Source organism: Solenopsis invicta, chromosome 8, assembly GCF_016802725.1.
Source record: "Solenopsis invicta isolate M01_SB chromosome 8, UNIL_Sinv_3.0, whole genome shotgun sequence".
Taxonomy (NCBI): domain Eukaryota; kingdom Metazoa; phylum Arthropoda; class Insecta; order Hymenoptera; family Formicidae; genus Solenopsis; species Solenopsis invicta.
In genome coordinates this window covers 6,896,244-6,919,829 of record NC_052671.1, presented here as the reverse complement: position 1 = coordinate 6,919,829, position 23,586 = coordinate 6,896,244, and the positions used below count along the sequence as shown (strand labels likewise).

Below are 23,586 nucleotides of genomic sequence, written 5' to 3'. Positions count from 1 at the left end.
AGTTACATTAAATTTTACTGCGTATTTTTAACAGTGTACTGATATACGAATAGAATGAATAAAAAAAAAGAATTAAAAAGCGGATATAATATATGGATGATGATTTAACGAGCGCAATAAAATGCAAAAACAAAATGGAGCTTTGCCTCTGTCCATCCTGTCTATTCATCAACTAAACTATAGCAAAATATACATGTTACACACACACAAACACATATGTAATAATTAAACTTACCCTAGAAAAAAAATTAATGCCTTCAGCAAAAAAGCTCATATACTAATACTAGAATGAATGAAAGATGATACACAACATTTAAAACTAATGCAACGACAGAGACAAAAAATGAGAAGTAAAAAAAAAGTCTCTTATTATCCTATTACAAGTGTACATAGGGCATCTACAGTGTTCTATAGCACAACGAGCAGTTTATCGAGAAGATTCGATCCTCCACCGTAACCTGTAGTTAGTGAATAAGTAATGTTACAGCGAGGATGCACCCGCACGCGCGAGTGAACGCACGCATGCACGCACGCACGCACACGCGTATCGCGGTTTCACCTGCCCCGACGTGAGGAGGAACGCAAGACAAAGGGAGGGTGTCGCTTTCGCTTCTTCTCGTTTCTCCGTTTATACCGTGACGAACAGCCGCGAAGGCGCGGATGGTGGTAGGAGGGAGACAGACAGGTTCGGAAGTGAGCTCGACGCGCGCGGATTCTCTCATGAAACGCTTCTCGCCCGCGAGGGAAACGGCAGCGGTAACTGCGGTGGCAGCGGCGGCGGAGGGAACGGGGTGTAAAAATCCGGTGGAGCGGGACTACGCTCGTTGAGCTTTTCCGCGAAACAACAGAACGGAAACACACTGTGTGGTGAACGCGCGTAACGCGCGAAAATAATTACGTTTAACCTCCGCGCGCGCTGCGCGCGCGCTGCGCGCGTCGCGTCTCGTCGCGTCGTCGACGAAAAAATCCTCGCGTCCGTTACGTTGAACGTTAACGACGCCGTGAAAAATGTTGGGAAGAAAGCAGAGTAGAAATTGCAGTCCCGCAAATCCCGGGTCACGCGTCGCCGGACGCTCTGTTGACGAGACGACGTTGACGTTAATTGCTCCTCGACGTATTTATTTTAACGATCTTATCCAAAGATTACATCGCAGAATTTTCGCGACGAAATAAGAACGAGAAATCCATTGTAAAGTAAAAAAAAAAAAAAAAAAAAAATTTAAAAGAATGTTAACAGATTGTTACAAACAACAGAACAGAAACACACAACTGACGAATCATAGGTTCTCAAATATTGAATTTGACAGGTGATATCTCCGCTATCGCTACTCCGCGCTCTTATCGATAAATCCGTATTATCAGCGAGTCTCCAACACGCAAATTTTACATGTTTATATGAAATAAATTATACTTAATCTTTCTTTTTCTTTCTCTCTTTGGTTCTGTTATTTTCATTGCGACATATATTCTATTCATGTATAATATTCTTAGAGGGCAATGCCCTAGAATATTAATAAACGCTCAGTTAATCAGTCTCTCTCTCTCTCTCTCTTTTTTTACTTACTTTTCGTATTGTGTCGAAAGATTTTTCATATAGCCGGTTATAAATGCTGACATGAGTCATATTGCAAATACAAATGCATGAGTTACCGCATGGTGATCGAGAATAACTCAACCAGAATGACGAAACGATAGTCACCACAAAAGGCACGCGTGCATTACCGTGACACATTATAGACAGGCATTATCGTGTTTGATTTTTCCAATAATGAAATTTGTTTGACAAAAGCTCTTCGTTTAACAAGGAGATTCGTATAATTAACATAAAAGTGGAATCGTTAAAACATCAAATACAGTTTTATGCTTATAATTTACAATTCAAGATAAATATGTTTATCAGAAGTAAACGTGTGGCATATTTTAACGAGGCATTTTAATAAATTGCGCAAATCGCAACATACGAATTCAATGTTGCTTGCGGGGATACACAACGTTCCGACGTTTTATATATCGTCTGTAAAAATGGAAAAACAAGCCAAGTTTCGCCGTAAATAATAACGCTCTTCAAAAACGCAAAACTGCGACAACAGCGCTCTTTTCTTAATGCTTCTCATTCAAATTACCAAACCGCGATATAACATAGAAGAGAGTCACAAAGTTTTGTCGAGCATTCGAACAAAAAAGAAAACTGAGTGTGCGGTCGATAGACAGCGCAGGTTTAAACGTTCTCCGCGCATCTTTACCCCGCCTCCTTCTCCTCCACCACCACTCTTTTTATTTCTCTTTTTTTCTCTGTAAACATTTTCCTCCTTTCATTAAGCCCCTTTCTTTTCACGGCTCCGGATCGCCTTCGCCATTCACGAATTTTTTTTAGGTACGAGAACCGACTCTCGAGCGCGTCAAAAAGCCACTGGAGCCTCCGCGAATCCATTTGCAAAACGGATGAACGTGCCCTCCAACATCGCGGGGGCCGCACGTCGAGTGTACACTTTTGACAAAGCGGACAAAGCGAGGCGGGCGAAATGTATTCTTACTCGCCAAGTATGGAGAGATTCGCGCGTCTCTCGCGAAAAGTATGTACATGAGTTTCATGCACTTTCGATCGATTTCGTCGTCAGAAATTAAACCTAGAATGAAAGTTAATGTACAACTGAAGATAAGAACGCGTCTCAGTTCTTAAACGTACGAATAGTTTTTACTAAAAATAAAATTATATTAAAAACAAGAAAAACGAACGTACTTCTTATGGAGATAAGTAAAAGAGAATAATAAAGAACAAGTTAAAAAACAAATAAGGTAAACCTTTGCTAAGTAATCAAATAAGAAACTTAAAGTTAAATTGTGTAATTTTCTTTTGTGTTTATTATATGACCTGGTTTATCTTGGCTATGATACGGACCATTCGTAACATTTACGTTTTAAAAGTGAACAGTTTTCCATTTTACTTTTTTGTTTTAACTTTTTATTTGTTACTATTTATACCTTAATTTATTTTTATTTCAATGACGCATACTTTTATACAAGCTTATTCCTTTGCCTTTATATTGTACATGAAAGTACGAGCTGCGGAAAATTTTGCATAAAAAGAATTTTGCTGAAAATACAGATCTGAAAATAATTATGTTGAACCATTTAAAAAACCTGTAGCGGATGTTTAATTTGGTTGTTAGAATATCAAAGCTGTTTGCAGCAACATGCTTTCTACGTAATCATTTTGATAGTCCAATATAAAATTATTTTTTGACCTGTATCTAAATTTTTTTTAATGGCTGCAGCCAAATTGTTTTTTCCATGTGGGAATAATTAACAATTCTCTGGTTTACGGCTGAAAAATCTGGTTTTTCGAATATATAATAAATCTCGTATATATGCAAATATTTTATTAAATATTAATATTATTTAAATTATTTGCGAGTCAATTCTTTGTCACTTTATCAGGGCTAAGAAGTAACGAGTTACAATAAGTAACGCCGTTATTCGTTACTCATTTTTTTATAACTTGGTAATAATGTTACAATTTCCGATAATAGTAATTATAAAGCCAGAATTGGAATAGTCACTTTTGACAATCAATTCGTTATGTGTTGTTCATTAAAAAATAGTAACCTGTAACTTTACCCGTTACGTAACGAACAAACTAACGAGTTATTTTTTTCAATGAATGCATCACGAGTTCTTGTAAAAAGTGATTGTGCCCCAATCCCGGTGTAACTACTATGAAAAATTGTGACGTCATGCATTGTGAAATCATTATTATAAAAAAAATTCAAATAACGATAAAGTAACGACTTCCCATTCCTGTTCTGTATTACGCCTCTCTTTGTTTTTTTAAACATTGGCGAGTCTACGTAATTTTCTTGTCAAATAAGACATTTAATCATCCAGTACCAAGTATCTTTGAGATTTAAAAACGAAAGAATTTGTTTGGAAACAAACAAGATGAGTACGAGGCCCGGCGTATGTACCCCCGATATCATCAATGATTTATAGTCTCTACCAGCAGGAGCGCTAGTCTATAAAATCGCACTATACAGCTTAACGCGTTGTCACCCTAAAGCCAACCCCCTCGATGAAGTGGCCATAAAGTAATCGCGGTGCCGAGCGGCAAATTATATCGCTTTTCGATGTTAAACACTCAACACGCTCAATCCGATCGTTTCATCGTTCATACAAAGTCGGCGCGTTCGCGACGTAATTCACCTTCTCGCCGGCATTCGGAACGATTCAATTAAAGTGCGTTCTAATTGCGCCGGCTTATACGACAGTCTCGCCCAAGAGAGTAGTAAAAGGAGGACCCGAGCGGTCGCTGAAATATCCAAAAGGATCGCAAGGGGAGAGGAGAATCGCTCGCTCGTGGACGTCTTCCACCTGCGCGGGACGATATATCATTACAAACGAGAGAGAACTCGACCTTTTTATTGCCTCGCCGAGGCGACGATCGCCGCGCACGAGCAAAATGAGTCTACGGTAATTATTACTGTCCATAAGTGTCGCTGCTCATGAGTCCTTTAATCTTATCCTTAACGGAAATTGCCTTATACCATTCTCGTTTTAACTTTTATAGATAAAGAAGATAAAATATGTGACAAATTTGTTTTTGAATAGGTGACAAAATTACTTTTGGTTTCAAACACAGGTCTTGAAATGAACTAGAACGGTATCACATAAATTAAATTAAAAATTAATTTTAGTAATACCGATGCTAATTGTAAGTAGAATATCTCTAAAATTCTCTCCACTCTAAAAAAAGTGAAAAATCTGTTGCGAAAAATAAACTCTGACTGAGGTAATATTTTTCGCAACAGATCTTTACTTTCTATAATTCAATTTGTTGTGTATAAATCACGGTCTTCAATCTACATTATAAAACATACACTACAGTATTATATTGCGCAACCTTTTCTCTCCGCGATGTTCGCGGAGCAAATAAAGTCTATCGATAATCTCAAACACAATGAAACTTCGATTTGTTCGCTGAATAATTTATTCCCTCTCACACAATTTATTCTCTGATCTCAAATTATTGTTCCGCCGATGTAACGTTGCGTTAAGGTTCTCGTCTGCACAGCTGATATCGCGGGGATTTTAACGAGTTCCGCACTCGGCTCGGGGTACATTCCGAAATTGCACAACTTCGACGGAAGATTAAACTTGCGACTTTGCGTAATGAAACAGTCGAGAATCACGCGAGCCTGGGAAACGATAAGATAAGGATCGCTCCAACAATGATCGGGGCGATTGTCCTAAACGCGGCCAAGAATATTCGAGGATTTTCCGATGTACGGTGGAATTTTATCGAGGGTCTTGAGAGAAACTCCATCGAGAGTTTTACGACAGCATAAGCAACAATACTGCCATATGGTCGGAATATCGATACTTCTGCTTCAGTATTCCAATACTTTATAAATGCTCTGATATTTTGAAAGTATAATCTATCAATATCGTAGAAAGAGAGAGAGAGAGAGAGAGAGAGAGAGAAGCAGAAGAAAGGAGGAAGAAGAAAAAGGGAATCTTAATATTGAATATATATGCCACGATACACGATAAAAGAGAACAGCAGTCTGCTTTCTTTCACGGAAGATATAAATTATTAATATCGCAAACAATAATAATCTTCAAGTATCTTTTGAATTTATTTTTATTATTACAAGATATTCCTCAGAAATTCTCTCTTTAAGGACTTAGAAAAGCAATTTTGATAAGTGCCGACGTTGGAAATCATTGATATTTATTTTATGTGCATATATATATACACAGCATGTTCTTTCGATATTCATATCGCTCTTGATCTCTGTCTTGATCTCTGCGCTCGTGCGAGGCGAGAATAACGAAATTAACAACGCTGACGGCTACCCCGGTGAAAGGTTTGCGATGCAAATACGCACGATATGTCCGCGGCGAGCGTAATTAGGCGTTACAACGCCGTTGCAGGTTGGCGGCTTCTTTTCGGCTCCCTTAAAGCAGAGCCTTACAAAGCAACGCCGGTATCGTCCTTATCGTCGGTTGTAAATATCCGATTCATCCGCCGGGAAAATTAAGGCGCGATAAAGCTCGTGCGCTATCGCGCGCCGAATCCGAGCTGTGCGGAGCAAAGCTGCGTGCGCGAATACCTAATCGCGAACGCGAGAAATACTCGCGCGCGTCATAAATAACGTGTGTGCGCGTGTGTACGCGGCGCAAATTTAACGAGAGCGCGCCGGCATACACGCCGGAAGCTACGCACGATAGTCGCAAAATGCCTGACAGATAAAACGTCGGGGATGCGGTTTTCGCAGCGCTTCTTTTCTTTTCAACGCGGCGCGGCGCGGGTCTCGGGTCTCGCGTCCCGCGGGGCGTGGGTGCGTGGGTGCGTGGACGTTCCAAGTTCAAACGCGCGCTCTGTCATTCGCGTGAGTCGACTTTTTTTCTCGTGATTCATCCGCGTCCGGCGTCCGTGTTCTCGACAGAGATCCGATGGATGCAGAATACGCGCCCCCGGACGAACGCGCGATGATCGTCCGTCGCCGCCGTCGCTGCCGCCGCTTTCACGTCGACGATGCGAGCCCTAACCCAGGACACTCGGGCGACTTGGCGCATTGTCGTCACGACATTTATGGTAATACGTTATGCGCATTCCTACGCTGCCACGGCATTTCGTTCGCGTGTGCGTATTGTGACACGGCAACGACACGGTAAGAGCAATTATGGCCTCCTTTGAGAAATTCTCTACAAACATGCGCCTTTGTTTCCAGCTAAATAATGCAATGTGTCTTTCTAAATTAGTATGAGTCTCTTGACAAAAGGAAAAGTATCTTAAAGCCAGTGGGTTTTGAAAAGGGCACTCACGATTAACACGTTGATTACCGCAATAGTCATTCATATTCCGATTTTATTTTTCAATGGAATCCTGGATTTCTAATGTGACCGGCTCTTATTGAAATCTTTTGAAGCACTTGTAAGAAGTAAGTAAATGTCTTCTGACATAAAATATTGAATGGCGTTACGGTAGGCAAACGATATAACGTAAAAAAGTGTACCGTCCAACCATTCATTTCTTTTCTATTACGCAATATATATTTATGATGAAAATTTTGCTGTATAATAAAATTTCATTTACACGATAAGATATACAAAACTCGTTAAACGCATTATTTATTTTCTTTTTTTTTAATTTTATTTCAAAATCTTTTAGTATATTATTTTGCGTTACTTGTCTTTTCTTAAAATTCTTCTACATATTCTTATATTCTTTTGTACTATTTTCTTGCCCTTAATTTTTATCATTTTATGTATATCTATTAATTTACATAATGTATTTTAGGTTCAAGCTTCAAGGCAACATTACCTGATACCTCAGTTTTTGAGATGCATCATATTTTTTGTATACAAGTTATATCTTTATTACTGCATTTCGATGTAGATTATTATTATTATCATTATTATTATTAGTAGTAGTAATAGTAGTAGTAGTAGTAGTAGTAGTAGTAGTAGTAGTAGTAGTAGTAGTAGTAAAATGGTTCTCGGTTTTTTAAAAGAAAATATTTCGAAAATTACATTAGCAAACAAAGTCGCATAATAAATAGTTCGCATTAATAAAAAAGGCAAAATGTATTAATTATTAGCAAGCAAATGTGACATTTTCTACGATTGTAAATAAACATTTAATGAATATAAACAAACTTAATTGTGGTGACAAAATATACATTTCTGTGAAATATATTTTGTTTATCTTATTCATTGGTTATTTATTTGCTAGGAATAAAATTTTATTTCGCCGTATTTAAATAAAGATTCGTTTCCAGTGAAAAAAATTTACATCCCATAAATAAATTCTTAAGCATTTTTTCTCAATGTACACTGAGGAAAAAGTTAAAATATTATTAGCAAGCAAATGTGACGCATTTTTCAACATTTATAAGTTATAAAAAAAATGTTATAATGACGAAATATACATTTCTGCGAAATATAACACACTTTTTTATTAATTGGTTTATTTGTTAGGAATAACATTTTATTTACATATTTATTTCAGTGAGACAAATTCACATCTCATAAATAAATTCTTAAGCATTTTTTCCTCAATGTATACTGAAGAAAAAAGTCGAAATATTAGTAAGCAAATGCATTCCTCGATATTTATTAGTTACAAAAAAAATTTTTTTGTGACAATAAAATATTTCTGAGAAATATAACTCACTTTTTTAAATTAATTGATTTATTTGTTTGAAATAACATGTTAGTTAAATATTTATTTCAGTGGAAAAAATGTATATTTCACAAATAAATTTGTGTCTTTTTCTCAGTGTACATAACAAATTATATTTATGCACCGTTAACATAATGATATACGTCAAATTACTTGTGAAATGCGCTTACATCTAGTTCCCTTTAATTCATTCGTGTTTCGTGCATGTAATATTATCGTGAGTCCAACGTATGCGTTTTGCCGCTGATATCAACTTCCACGCGAACTTCAAGGCGTAGAAAGAGCAGATTCGTACAGTCAACCGGGATATTAAGCAAATAAGCATCCGCCATCCCGCGGGATAACAATGATTGCACTGTATTAAGTACTCCCGGTGTGTGCATATCCGATAAATCATAGCGCGTCTAACCGTGAATCGTGGCGCATCCTGTGTCTGCAAATTTATTCTAACTCGGGAGAACGTGTTGAGAGCGCAATTTAGTTTGAAATCATATTCATCACATGCATAAATGCAAATCGTACGTTAAGGATGCATGGGGTCATATCTCGAAACGTTACCAAAAATATAAAAATTTCATAGTATATTCTAGTTAACTCTTGCGTTTAAGTATCCGTGTAAAATTTGAGCACAACTCATTTATCGACTTGAAAGTTATTCAATTTTTTATTTACTCTTGATTGTTATGTAGAATCGCATTTTGCAATATTTATACTATTATATTATTTATATGCTAATAAATGAATAACATAATTATATATATTTATATAATAATGTAATAATAATTTATATATTAATATTATATTATACTTATTTGCAAATTTGATGGGGAAATAGCATTATCGATTAAATCAAAATTTTTGCGAATATTAATAAAACTCCAATAAATATTCGTGCAAAAAATTCATTTACATCCACTTGCTCGTTTAAAAGTTATTTATATAAAACTGAAGCAAAATATAATTTTTGCTGCAAAAACCATTATAAATCAAATTTGTCATTATTTTTATTTTTGCAGTGAGTTTCAGAGGTAAAATTCGGGCACATGCGACCAGGATTTTGTCTTGTTGATTACGAAAAGAAAGAATAAACCTAGTTCAGCCTTCAGTTTCTAAATTTCGATAACTTTAGCTCGTACTGTGTAGCCAAAACATAAACATAAATCGTACGCATCGCAAAAGAGAGTCTAGTCCGTATTTTTTGTCGAGGATTGGACGGCCGATTTTATTTTTTCTCCTGGAGGACCGTACTTTCTCGAAACGGTCGAGTCGACTTTCGATAGCCACTTATTGCAATCTGTCTAGTTTCTCTCCGCTGGCCTCCGATAGCCAAGTCGAAGAGCTATTTTCGAAACGGCGCACGAAACATTCGCCGATCATCAATTTTTCACGTCACGTCCGAAATAGCGGTGAATCGCTCAATTTTTCACGATTAATCTGTCCGGCGTGGGTTATCGAACTCGGTTCGTCCGCGATGCCGTTTCGCGGAGGGAGAACTCCTCTTTAATGTGGAGCACACGGATCTCTCACGCGCGCGACTTTCAGCTGTGATGAATAGCTTTCAGAGAGCTTTCAGACTTTTCGTGGATCTGAATAGGGAGACGACGTGGACAACGTCGACGGTGGTAAAAGAACCGAATCGCAATCAAAATCCGTTGTCCGAGCCAAATCCACAGAAACGAACCGTTGTGCCTCTTTCTCTCTCCCATTCTCTATTCTTTCCTCTGCCGTCTTCGCTGGAGCGGAGCAGCGGCGTGCAGCAACGTGTGTGGAGGATGAGGACAGGAGGCCCGTGGAATATATACTGCGCGCTCGTTGAATGCTCGTTTGCAGCATTCGCAGAGGGACCCGGTTGAGAGAAACGGAAAAGAGTCGAGAGAGGGGAAGAGGAGAGAAAGCCTCGTCCAAACGGAACGGACTGGAGGAAGAAAAGCGGAGAGAATGGCAAAGAGAGAGAGAGAGAGAGAGAGAGAGAGAGAGAGAGAGAGAGATAGGCGGAGAATGCGAAAGGATTCGGCGGGCCGGTGAGGCTGGTCAATGAAAGAGCGCGCGGCTATCGAGCAACCCTTCTCGAAAACAAAGCCGGATTCTCACCTTGATTTATCGCATACTCCCGCTGTGCTCCACTCCGCTTATAACCGAGCGGTCGCTCGCTCGCAGCCGCCGCCGCCGCCGCTTCTCGGGTAGCTGCTGCTCGCACCCCGGCGAGAATTAATCCATTGTCCCTTCGTGTCCTGATAAAGGCGAGCACCGGCCGGCGCCGAATAAAACACGCTCGTCGGGTCTCCCCCCGACGTAGATAGAGCGCTGTTAGAGTTGGTCGTTGGTAGTCACTTGCCGGCCGCCAGAGGCGCGCGCGCGCGCGCGCGCGTGTATGTACACGCGATACGAGGCGCGCGATCGGGAACACTACATCAGACCCGTAAACATCAAGACAGTGTATTACGTGCACGCGCGCATGTAAACGACGAGACGTGCGCGCGGTGGGCGTGTGTTGGTGATACACGTTGATACTCCGAATCGCGCTCACGCACAGCGGGCGGCCAGAGGCGCGCGTTTCTCCAAATATTTTGTTATGCTGGAACGAGCGCTGAAACGCGCGCGCGCGCGCGTGTGTGTGCGACCGCACGACCGCGCGCTCGTGGAACGACGAGGACGAGAGAAAGAAGAATGCGCGCGCGGTCGGAGGCAACGAACCGCGCGATCCCACCACGACGACGGACACGAACTCACTGACTGACTCCGAGAACCGAGGCAACGCGAACGGTGAAACCGAGGCCGAGTGAGGGGGAGTCGGGGATACGAGAGAGAGTTGCGCGGAGCGGAGTCGAAACGATCGCTGCCGGCAGAGGGAGAATGAGAGAGAGAGAGAGAGAGAGAACGACATGGCGACGTATGGAGAGGGAAACGACAGAACGCGGCGCGGTCGCGGAACTCTCGTGAGTTTCCGTCGGTTCTCGGTCGTGGCGGCTACCGGCCCCTCGGTTCCCCCTACCAGCAGCCTTCGGCTGGTATACGCTAGCGAACCGTGCAGCGTCATGCATCTCTCTCTCTCTCTCTCTCTCTCGTCCCTCGGACGCTGGTTTGCCGCCGCATCCACGACTCGACTCGACTCGATTCTGTTTAGCCATGCACGCTCGCTCGCACGCGCGTGTGTATGTTCAACGTGCATAGGCCTCGCGCGAGGAGTCGCTTCGCCTCGGTGTATATACGATGCACCGCACACCTGTGTGCACAACGTACACGCGCGCGAGCAGCGCGTGCACACGATGCGGAACGCGCGATGCATCCATCCTCCCCCCTCCCGATGCATCCATCGCCGGGGCCACACACCACACGCGCGTGGTGACGTCACGCGGCTGGACGCCGTGTGGCGTGGATAACGAGAGACGGTCGGCAGGATCCTTCCCTCCCTTTCTGCTTCGGGATTCACGACCACTTATTATCGGTCCGCGGTTCTCCTCTTCCCCCTTTTCTTCTCTCTCTCTCTCTCTCTCCCTTCATCTCCTTTCCAAGCTGAGAGCGACTTACTGCTTTCTTTTCGGGCTGGTTACGAGCGGCGAGACGCAGCGGTCATCCCCTCGGCTCGTAGGTGGATTCGCTCTCGCGCGATATTAACGACGTCTCGCGTAGGTACGGTCACGACCGGTTCCGAGAGGAGGACCTATACCTACCTCCTCGTATCGAGATCGGGGCTCGAGGACACGAGGCGGGCGAGTTCGACGATCCCGGGTCGTCGCGATAAACTTTCCAATTCGCGTGTCGCTGCCGGCAAATGATGCTCACTACCGTGCGCGTCCGCTGCCGCGAACGATTCGTCGCCGCGTTGCACGACGATGAACCACCACGGTCCACCGTGGCATCCGCAGAAATGCATGATTAAAACGGCCAGCTGCGTCGACAGAGGCGAATTAATAAGTAACACCATCTTCGTCCAGAACACCTGCGAGAATACGAAGCCGTTTAAACGGCGCGAGGAGCTTTTTGTCGCGGGATTCACAGCTAAAAATACCGTCGACCTTCGTTTTTTCTGCCCGACTGCTCGCCATTCCGTTCGTTATCGCGTTCGAGAGTGACGCCGATGTAAAATGGAGCCGTCCAGCATCATTGCGCAGAAAGAGAGAGAGAGAGAAAGAGAGTATCGCGTAACTGTCCGCCACCGAATTTTATGCGCTTTCGTGAACGTCACGTTGCGCCCACGCGCGGTATGGACGTTCGTGGCGGACACGCGTGCGAAAAATTAGGCGTGCGAGAGGTGTCGTTTATGTGTTTCAGAAGAAAAAAAAGTGACTCTGGGAACTGGCATGTTTATTACGACCGTAAAACCCGCGCGCAATATGCGAGAAGCCGAATATTATATACACCCGAGATTTTCTGTAACTCCAAATTTTGTAATATATGTATTTCGAGTTTTTTTTTTATTTTTATGCCAGACAGTCACAATGTAGGTGACGCTGTAATAAAATGGAGAAATACACAATTGGAAAACAGAGCTTTGTATCTTGATTTATTTTAAATGTGTCTTTGATTTTAGTCGAAACACAATTCGGTAAAGACATAGTGTAATCAAACACCCATCATTGAAATCAATTTGAAATCAGAAATCAGTTGAAACCACCTTAGCATTAAGGCTGCGTTCCGATATACACTGCCAGTATTAAAAATTTATAGTTTACGTCACGTATAGATTTTCAGTATTGGCAGAATTTCAGAACACAGCCCAATCTTTAAGAAATCAAATTGAAATCACATTATAAACATAAAATCACTTGAAATCATTTGAAATCACATTAAAATCACGCGAAATAACTGGAAACACTTTTAAATTTATAAAAAATCGAAATCACTTTAAAATCATGTTGAAATCGCAAAAAATCGGAAATCAGTCAAACGTCCTATTTGTGAGTGAACAACCTCTTGATATAAACAAAGATATACACTTAAAAAAATTTGTAATACGAATCAAAACGTAGTTTGATTCAATTAAATGTCGAATCGGGCTGTCACTAATATATGCAGTTAATTCAATTAAAGTTTATTCAATCAATTATGTTTGTTGTTATCTTTACTTTTAACCTTTTTGTTTCATCAATACCGTTATCAAATTAACAAAATATTACCAATTAGACTGACGCTGTTGATTCAACAGTATTTTTTTATCCGTGTAAAACAAGAGCCAAAAGAAAGCATCAAAATTTTTTTTATCTATTAGTTAAAAATCAGTACTTGTCAAACTCATCTTTAAATGCATACGTTGGCGATATCTTGCAATATGCCAATAGCAATAGTCTCTCACAGACTCATTCATGCCAAACATTCGTATACCGACGCTCTCAACGTCAAACGAATTCCGTATCATATCGCGATCCGACGTCAATCCCACGGAAAGCTTTCTTCATCGTTCACGCACAGACGTCACTAAGGATATGCTTTGAGCGAATATATACGTCGTCGGTTTCCTATCGGTAATATCCTCGTAGTGGACGATATCCGCGACGGGGCGCGAGTCCCCCAGGGCCATCGGGTTTTGCCCCGCTGGACGGGTGAGGAAATGACAAGGGGAAGATTTCGGGTTAGCGATTTCTCTTCTCAGCGTTTGTCGCCGGCGTCCGCGCATCCGCAGAGGAACAACGACGAAGACGATCGGTCCGGGACAGGTTCCGATTACCATTTCGCGAGACTTCCAGACGCAGAGTCTAGACGCTATACTCTCCTTCTCGAGTCTCGACCGGACGGCGAATGTAATTCCCCGTACGAGCCAGGTGGTCCGTTCCAATCTCTCGGCTGGTAATCGGATCGAGAGGGTAAGAGTGAAGAAATGGCGGAGGGGGGTGGTGGCCCGACGGGAGTTTAAAGGTCGAAAGAGGAATAGCGATTCGACGATGCTGCACGAATTCCTCCTTCGCGAGTTTGCGGTCGCAGCAACTTGAAACTAATTTCACAACGCTACCACGCACGATTGTCTGCAAAACGCGCAATAAACGGTGTGCGAAGCGATTTTACGGATTTATTTCTAGAGCGTACCCGATGATCTAACATCGCGTAAAGTCGTTTCAGGTCAGTAATCGCGTTACGAGTCCGTTGCAATCTAACAAGTAATGAACTGTTTTGCTAACGCGATTTATCGGAACGCGCTATTTGCGAGAGTGATTTATAAGTGCAGAGGTAATTTCTCTAACAATAAGGGGCGATAAGCAGATTTGTTGCGTAGTCCGCACGAAAACATTTGTGCGAATCTATTTGCCTTTCAATTTATTGCTTTCATAACTGTCGCGCTTTAATCTTTCTATTGTTATAAGGAAAGATATAAGTGAATGTTATAAATAGAACACGGAGCGGTATTGTCATCGTATTTCACATTTATTATACATTCGCCTCGATAAGAAAGAATATTCTACAATAATTTCATGAATTCTACCATTCCGTAATACAAGAGAGCTACTGCTCCGATACTACTACCTCAAAAAGTTTGATAAAGAAATCCGGTAAAGGAAGCGTATCGATATTGCCGTGCCACTAAATCTGGCGAATGTTTCCTAGACGCGATGGAGACGGTGCCGCACAATGTTCGGCGAGACGAAGTTTTCCAGTAGGAGAGTGCAGATACTCAATACCGCCGAGGCGCATCGAGACGAGGGAGACGTACATACGACATACAGAGAGACGCAGGAAACGGTGCCCGACGCATATTGAAGTCTATTCGCTGAGATATTCGCCCCCTGTGGATTTTCGCCTGCGTATATCGCGCCCGCGCTCATTGTTGGGTCACGGTTGACAGTTACGCCCGGCGTCCACACCAGCCAACGAAGCCAAAACAGGGGATTCTCGAGGGAGGTCTCGTCGGGTCTTTCGCAAAGGAACTCTGTCACCCCCGAACTTCGAGCAATGTCGCTTTAGAAAGGCGTCCCAGGCCCTCCCCCTCTCCCCCTTCCCCCCGCTTTCCCACCCTCTACCCCTCGAAAAGCAATTTATCTTGAGAAGCCGGAGCGAACGTTAAATGGATTTCCCTTTCAGAGGTATTACGCGTTTTTATTCAACGTAAAATTAGCTTATAGATGCGGGGCGCGGCTTTCGCACCCGGTCGCTCGAGTGAATCGTCTCGAAGACTCTCCTCTCTTCGCTCTCTGGATGGGAAGGGAGCACAAATCCCCCGAATTTCGTTCTACGAACGACCGAGTATTGTCTCACGGGTCGATCGCGCGAGTCGACACGCGATGCACGCTGCTGCTGCGGCCTACTGTTTATCGTGTGAATCGCTAGAGACCGGAGCACATAATGACGAAGGGGGCGTGAATAAATTACTTAGGAGCTTGTTTAAAAATCTCACGATGTAAACAATCGTCGGTTTTGTCGGGAGATAGCGAGGGGGTAGATTACGACTTCCTGTCACCTATCATCACATGTGGTATGCGCTACATAATGCGTCGAGCTTACCGGTGGGGTCGGGTGGTCAGGGCCCGCAGATAACGTTGTCGTATCAGCGCGAACACTGCACCAATTCCAGGTGCACTCTCGCACTTTTGAGGTTCCCATAATAATGCGTCACGCTTCGGCTGTATGATTTAGTCTTTGGTTCGTCTTGTGGTTTTGTAAACATGTCCAAGAGAAATTGATTGTACATGTATGTCTAAGACGCTTCTCAAAACATTCAGAAAATTATGAAAACATTGCAGATTGTTTTATGTTGCATTTGAAAGTGGTAAAAAAAATTTGGCGCCGATTGTCTGTCTGGAAAAAAAATTATTTTGATAAGAAGTAGACATGTGCTCTAATGAAAATATAATTAATAACGAGACGAGAAATAATGAAAAAAAAACCTGAATTTTTTTATTTAAGTACAGTTACTTTAAATATTCAAGATGATTTACATAAAGTTTCATTGCGAAACAGAGATCAGTTCTGTAAAATATATTTATTTATTTATTTATAAAATAACTAAACAATCACAATAAAACTTTATATAGATCATCTTGAATGCTCAAAGTACTTACATAAAAAAAAATTGAGATTTTTCTTAATGTTGTAAAAAGTAATTTATTTTTTAATCACAAATAGAATAAATAAACTGTAAGAACAAGTTATTAAATAAAAATCTTATTTACAAAACTTTCACACGTACCTATATAAATCATTTATTTGAAGTGTTTAATATTAAACAAACCAAATTTTGTTTACTTTGCAGGGACTGTACGTCTTACACATCCTCAAGTGGAGGCTCGCAAGATATTTTGTTAGACGTTCACCACGGTCATTTCAATTTCTATCATTTTTCGCGCGGCTGCTTATAAATAAAATAGCAATCGGTGTGTGAACAGATTGCAAAGCCTTATATCAGCACGTCAATCAAAACGCATAAGTGAATATGCGTTTACTATCAAAGAAATATAGTCTTGTCAAGTTTACGTTTCGTTTTGGGCGCGGAGAATAAAATTAATATAAATTAAGTGCTTCCTCCCCCCTCTCTCCCAAACAAGAGACGAGACTCCCTCATTGAGGAACCCTCGTCATATGTATGTTAGGTAGAGACGTTTCTTTTTTGAGTGCCATCGCTCACAGATTAATTTTAGGGAGTCAAGTGACCAAAGGTTCGTTCCTTGCCTGCTAGGTCGACTGCGTTCGAGATGGAAGGACGACGAAGGATACTATCCGGACGATATACACGAGCTCTCCGGGGGTCTGTAGGCCATTTTCAGAATACAGTCTCACGCGGTCCTTCTCACTCACGAAGACGTAGCCATGGCTTTGGGTCTAGACAGTAACTTCCGTCCTATTATACGCTTCTGGAAAGCGTGCGATTGCCCCTGCGTGTAGCATGCTCGGCAGAAGTTTGCAAACAACGTAAAAAGCCTGACCCGCCCTAGTCGATCGGACTCATACATCTTTTCAAACAATTGAATCAGGAATTGAATTGCGGCTTTATATCGCTTTGGTTACAAACGTTATTAAAAAGCCCGTCTAAATAAATAACACATAAAACGTTCTAGACAATTTATTTAAATCGCTGCTTTATTTTATTAAACAATTTTTATTACGTTTATTAAATTTAATAAATATATTTTCTGTTTGTTAAAATTTATTAAATATTATAAAATTAAATTCATTCAATGTATTTAATACATTTATTTGTAATTTGTTTATAATTGTTTTCTTTGGAAAGAAATTTATATGTATTATAGGAATTCAAAGCTGTTGTCATTTTAGTTTCATACAGAAACCAAACTACTTTTCTTTATTTTTAATAATTGTTTCAACTATTATAAATAAAATAGATTAAAAATTTTACAGAACGATTGTTTCCAAGCTTTTATCCATTTACATGCACATTTTTATATACTTTATGCGCATTTGCTTCTACATTTTATACGTAGTGTGTAAATTTGCACATTGCATCGTGTCGCACAAAGCGCATCTACGGGAAAGCTGTCGAGGAAAGTTCCTGTGAAAAATCTAATAACATTGCACATTTCTCGACGAGTCGGTATGTTCTTTACCGATTTTTCTGAATCCTGAAGAGCAGGCTCCTCTTCGAGAGGACTCGTTCGATTCTTTCGCCCGCTCGCATATACATATACAGCTGCGTTATCGCATGTCGCACGCGATAAAAGAGGATGAATGCAAGCATTTGCAGCTGTTGACGGAGATATAAGGCTAAGACGACTTCGGTGAATATTCGACGATGAAGCGTTCGGAAACGACGCGGGCGCGCGCGGTCCCGAGAATAAAAGACGTTGATTCTTACAAATCTCGCGACGAAGTCTGACATTCAAGGCGTAGGCAGCGGGCGGTTGGTGCGCGAGCGAGTACCGTCGAGCAGTAACCCGAGATGAAAGGCACGGCGAAGATGCCAGAGCGAGATTTAATAAGTGCCACGGCACAGGTAGGCGACGTCTTAGCATTATAAAGCCGCCTACGGAGAGTCGGATTTCTTGCCGTTCTCCGATAATTCTGTCCTCGTCGCGCACCTCGGGGCGCGGTGGTGGTGCGCGCGATCCTGTGTCCTCCTAACGAGCCCCGTGGGACGTGCATCCGCCCGCCGATCAATGTATCTCTTACCGAAATGTAACAGTTTGACCGAGGAACAGACCGCGCCTCTGGCACAGTGGTCGCGAAAATACAGGATCTCGATCGTATCTCTGTGATCCATTACGGCGCTATCGGATTCTATTATCTGTGTTACTAGGCTGCGCTCGAATCCCTTCCCACCTTGGGCTTGTATCGATTCGGGGACAAAGGTCCTAATTAACAGGTCCCTGTGGACGTCTACGAAGATTTGGTTGTAGTCGGGATAAGATATGCATAGGCGTAAATAATCAATATTTTATGAAGGAAAAACTGTACGTCCAGGAGAATGCTTTGATTAATTGCGTTATATATTTTTGATATAATAAAGTTGATTAAGATTATATTTAAATTTTTTGCATTATAGTGCACGATATATCGTATGAATACTTTTCTAGAATATTTTAGATATCGTACGAATATTCGTACAATATCATGAGGTTAAATAAACTTTTTTCTTTTATTTATCACTGAGAAAAAGAGTTTGATAATCTAGTTTAAATGACAGTTATCAAGTTTCAATGAAATAGTTTTAATAAAATATTCAATTAATATGACCAAATATTTAGTAATATTTAGTGACCGTTTAATAACCGTTCAATAATCGATTAGTTACTATTATTATGTTTGTTTACTATTGATATAATTAATAAATACTATTTAATATTTGGTTATATTAATCAAACATTTATTTGAAGTTATTTCATCAAAAAGCTCTGTCTCTGTCTCTTATTACCAAAATCTGTTTTCAGTGTATTTTCGTGACTTCAATATTTCTTTACATGCTTCACCATCATTTATTTACACTTATGTATAAATTTTCGCAAGTTACTTGGAGCTCGCATCCTAAATTGTATTTTATTCGCGACGTTTATTTTCTCGATATATTTTTTGCATGCTACAAATAAGACAACAATTTTTTTCGGGCATCCGAAGAAAGACGCAGCTGGTTATCTGGCGACGGAAATTTCTGATCCGGTTTCCAAAGATGTAAACATGTAAAACAAGAGGTCTTCTCTGCTTTGCGAGGATCTTTTTGGTATCTCTTCGGTTTCTTGGGGAACTGAGGCGCGTCGGCAAAACTTTCGACATTTAAAATGTATTCCAACAACACTCCAGTGGCACGGCCACTCTCCGTCAGCTTCAACTGGATGCGATCTCTCGAGATCGTACCGGGCGGTGGGCCCTCCTACGTCGTAAGATTATGGACTCTCGGATGAGGCCCTTAATTCGCCCTCTATTTTCATGTAAAGCTATATTCTATTTTCCCTGAGCCCGGGTGACGTGACAGCGAGTACTCGTTACACCGGTCCGTAATGCGCAGCTAGTCGTTCAGTTTCTTTCCACAAATAATACCCGTGCGTGACGACGGCGGTTCTCATTGGTACGCGAAAAAGAAACGAGAGAAAAAAGAATGTAGATTTCTATCTTGCGCAAGGTACGCGTAATATAAACTCGGATTGTCAATCAAATCGACGACGCACCAATCGTATACGTGACTCGAGAGAGGTGCATCAAATGACGGGGCGTTTCCATTAGTATGCAGCGGTTACACGTTGCCATCATGCGTGTCGTTTTGTCCGCATGTCGCCAGTTAATTAAAGAATTTAACGATAACGGTCGCGAGCGAAATTCATTACGTTCTATCCGTAATTTCTTACGAGGAAAAATTGTATCGCGTCGATAGTTTCTTTACATAGACTGCCTCTCGCGATGACGTGCCATCAGCGACGGATAACGAGGATCCATTATAACTCATAAATCAAAGTTACTAACAAGTGCGAGTACACTTATTTAACATAATTGCGTGATGTCTAATGACGGTGAATGGAGATTCAAATTTAATTAATGTTTCAGTAGTTTAATAGCCTTGTTTGAGGAATTTAGATAAAATAAGTTACATAAAGTGCTTCATTTTTTTATAATGTTTAGAAAAAATTACGTTTCTCCGACGCGTACCATAGGTGTTATATTTTTAGTACGTTACAGGCAGTAGAACTACCAGCTTGAACCTACATTATGCAAGGCAATATTTATGTCAAGCCATCGGATCCCATACCGTTACGTTTGTTAAACAATGGGCCAGTAAAATCCGTAACAAAATCGGGAAAAATTACCGCGTGCCACGCGTGTGACGCGCGGTGCAGTAAAAGTTAACGATGTCGACTTTATACGAGCGGGAGAACGATCCGGACGCGTCGCGTCGTAGAGTCACAGGACGAACGGATCCCTCTCGCATGCCATTTCGCGCGCGACAGCGCGCGCCCGGTTTCTTCGATAATCGACGCGACGAATCGAAGATTCGAGAGGGGAAATTCACATTCCCACACCGGAGGTATGTACGATACGTATATGTACGTACTCTCGTGGCTTACTCGCGCCGCGCGCGAGTTCTGTAATAAAGCCGTAAAGGACGGCGCCCCGTAAATTCGACAGAATATTGCGGTACACAGCCAAGCCCCTTTCGTTCGTCGTAAGACCTGTGGCCGGTGATCACGCTGAAATTTACCGACGTGTCGGCTCTCATCGTATAACCGCGCGTGTGCATGCGCCTCTCCGCCCTCGGTGTGTAAACGCGCGTATATTTATCAGAGAAACGCGTCGATCCGCTGGTAACTACACACCACCGCACGGTGTACATGATATCCGCATCAGACACCAGGAACGGATACAGTGTAATCTTTCGGAACGTTTCTCCCGTCGCGCGCGCGACTGCGGGCCTGCGGCTCGCAATTAATTTCGCCCGCTTGCCGACGGCCATTTTTATACCGCTGCATATTTTTTTATGTACATCAAAACGGACCATTAAAAGCGTGGACATGTGGGAAATGTAGCGCGTAAAACAGAAATTCTGTTACACACTATACGTGTAACGCTTTTGAGCGGCCGGGTGGCCGCAACCGCGCGCGGTATTCTACAAATTTATATCTACCCATTCGGACTCCGGGCTTTCTTTGGCGAATGTATATCCCGATAATTCAAAGCTAAATCAAGTTGCCGTTCTATAAAGTCCGCTTGACATAAATTAGAAGCTTATACGTTGGAGCTATAAAATGTAAGATATAATCTGCTTAAGCGTTTAATCCCTTATAAGTAAAATATATTCGACACCGTGCCTCAGTATCGTAAAATAATCACTTTTTAGTTTGACTCGAGAAATTTCACATTAGACTCCAATTTACGTTTTATCACTATTATGTTTCAGTGATAAAATTGAAATTATTGGAGAAAAGTTGCCAGGACTGACATAAGTCTTCTAAATGAGTGACATTCTCTTATTTCTCGGAAACTAAACATTTATTATTAATACTGATAAAAATATGATTTTATTATAGAAAATTAAAGAAAAATCTATAGTTTATTCATTTACGGCTTCTTTCTACATAAAATCTATTAAAAACGAATTCTTTGAAAGCGGGAATAAAATTTACACGACTTTCTTTTGCAAATTGCGTAGTTTAAATAAAAACAAGTGTATTATTCATAATATTAAATCATTTTACATATTTGTAGCGTTCTAAAACTGTTTTATTCTTTGAACTACATGCCACGTTTAATTTATATTTTTCTTTCTTATTTTTCTCATTTAAAATCAGGTTTTACATATAAAATCAGGGTCAACGGGCACACCTGTCGGTGATATACTATAAGAAGATGGACTCTAAGATAATAAAAATAATATAAGATAGTATAAAAGATACAGCGTATTAGGGGAGATCTGTATCATAAATTAGTTACTTGATCTAATCTCTATACATTGTCGCGCTACATGTTGCGTCTTGCGGAACAGCATAAGTTATTCGTACAGATCGACAAAAAAATATTTTACATCGAAGTGAAAGGCTTCTAGGAACTCTCATATACAACTTGTAAGTACAGACGCCTTAAAGAGAAAGAAAAAGAAAATATAGCATTACTGTCTATTATGTCGGTTTTGGCTGTCATTTTCCCAGAACATCATTTTTTCTTATCTTACAAAAAACTTAATTATTGCAAAATTCGAAATAGTAACAAAAACTGTTATATAATCTAATAGAAGACACTTTCTAGTTTGTCAAATATTTTTGTTTTCAAAATATTATCTTTAGTTTTCATTTGTTGATTTTTTTAAGGCTTGTTGAAGAAATTTAATCTACAAAAATAAAGTGGTATATTGGTTCTGACCTTTTTCTATATTTTTTCTAGCGACGCTATTAATTGTGCGACAGGTTTTTTTCCAGTTATTTATCAAGGTTACTATGCCATATACTTAAAAGTCCCAGTATGTAGTCTATATATTTCAAATGTAGTACACGTACAATACACTATGAGTGAAGAAAGGAAACGTAGACTCTTAATCTCACTTAGGAAGAAGAAAGGAATGGCATCTAGATGATAGAGAAAATTAACTTCCATTGTACTACGGATAAGAGAAATACCGGAAATTGACTAACCGAAATGATACGCAAAAAATCCGTTGTAAAAAGAGGTGTTTGCACGGGCACGGTGGATAAGAGTGTTGTGACATTATCCGGTTCGGTATTCACGACAAAGATAAACCGTCTTATCTATCGCCGCGTAAGTACAGTAGTTCGGAAAAAGATTCGAACCGCTATGCGGCTATCTCCGAAAGTCCCCCTCGACAATCGAACATAAAGAAATCTCTGTATCATTGTGTATAGACTGTATGGTGGTCCTATTTACCTGAACATCGGTTAAACTCCGATAAATAACGATAAGACGAGAAGATATACGTGACACATTCTGCGGCAGGCCATAAGAAAAATCTCGTTCAAAGAATTAATGTTATGACTTTGATAAGTATACATGTGTAATGTGGATAATTGATTATCACAGGATCTGCAGCAACGTTCGATCTTGAAATTGCGAAATAATGGTGCGCGAGATAATGTATGCTCGGCTATAGATTAAGGTGAAAACTACCGGTATCTACGCGCGGCATACGCGCGCGCGCGGGCGCTCATAAATCCCGAGATTACAGTCAAAAGTTTTCTTTTCAACGTGCAAAAGTTTGTGAGTCAGTCCAAATCGCATTTGCCGTCTCGGCAAGTTGCCTTAATTGCACTGCTGCTGCGTAGTGCCCTTGTACTCTTACCCGCAAACTGAATCCTTTATTTATGGCCTGCAGGATATTCCCCGATGAACTCTAAACACCACTTTAAACCATAAATTTTGAATCCAATAAAGTATGCAAACACAATGTGCTTCGCGATACTGAATAAAAAAAATATTCTCAGAAATTTACAAGCTTTTTATATAAAAGTACGTTAACTTTTAAAACTTTAATCTCTTATTCGAAGAACACTTCTAGGAATTTAATGTATAACGTGTTAATACATATTAAC

The 23,586-nt window shown here is 40.8% G+C and overlaps 1 protein-coding gene and 1 long non-coding RNA gene across 5 annotated transcripts in view; one reads left to right on the top strand and one right to left on the bottom strand.

The window, feature by feature from the left end:
• Window positions 1-23,586, bottom strand: part of LOC105196972 (frizzled-2) — a 123,661-nt gene that overhangs the window by 22,665 nt on the left and 77,410 nt on the right. The window contains exon 1 of one of the 4 annotated variants that reach the window (XM_026136129.2): window positions 10,277-11,253. The exons of the other annotated variants lie outside the window; for them this stretch is intronic. Coding sequence (XP_025991914.2) covers window positions 10,277-11,222 — 946 coding nt within the window. The 5' untranslated portion in view covers window positions 11,223-11,253. Of the gene's footprint in view, window positions 1-10,276; window positions 11,254-23,586 lie in introns of those variants that run through there. 4 annotated transcript variants of the gene reach the window in all.
• On the top strand, window positions 6,268-7,696 carry LOC113004065. Its single transcript, XR_003268816.2, has 3 exons — window positions 6,268-6,671; window positions 6,763-6,941; window positions 7,301-7,696. It is a non-coding gene; the product is annotated as an uncharacterized LOC113004065 (long non-coding RNA).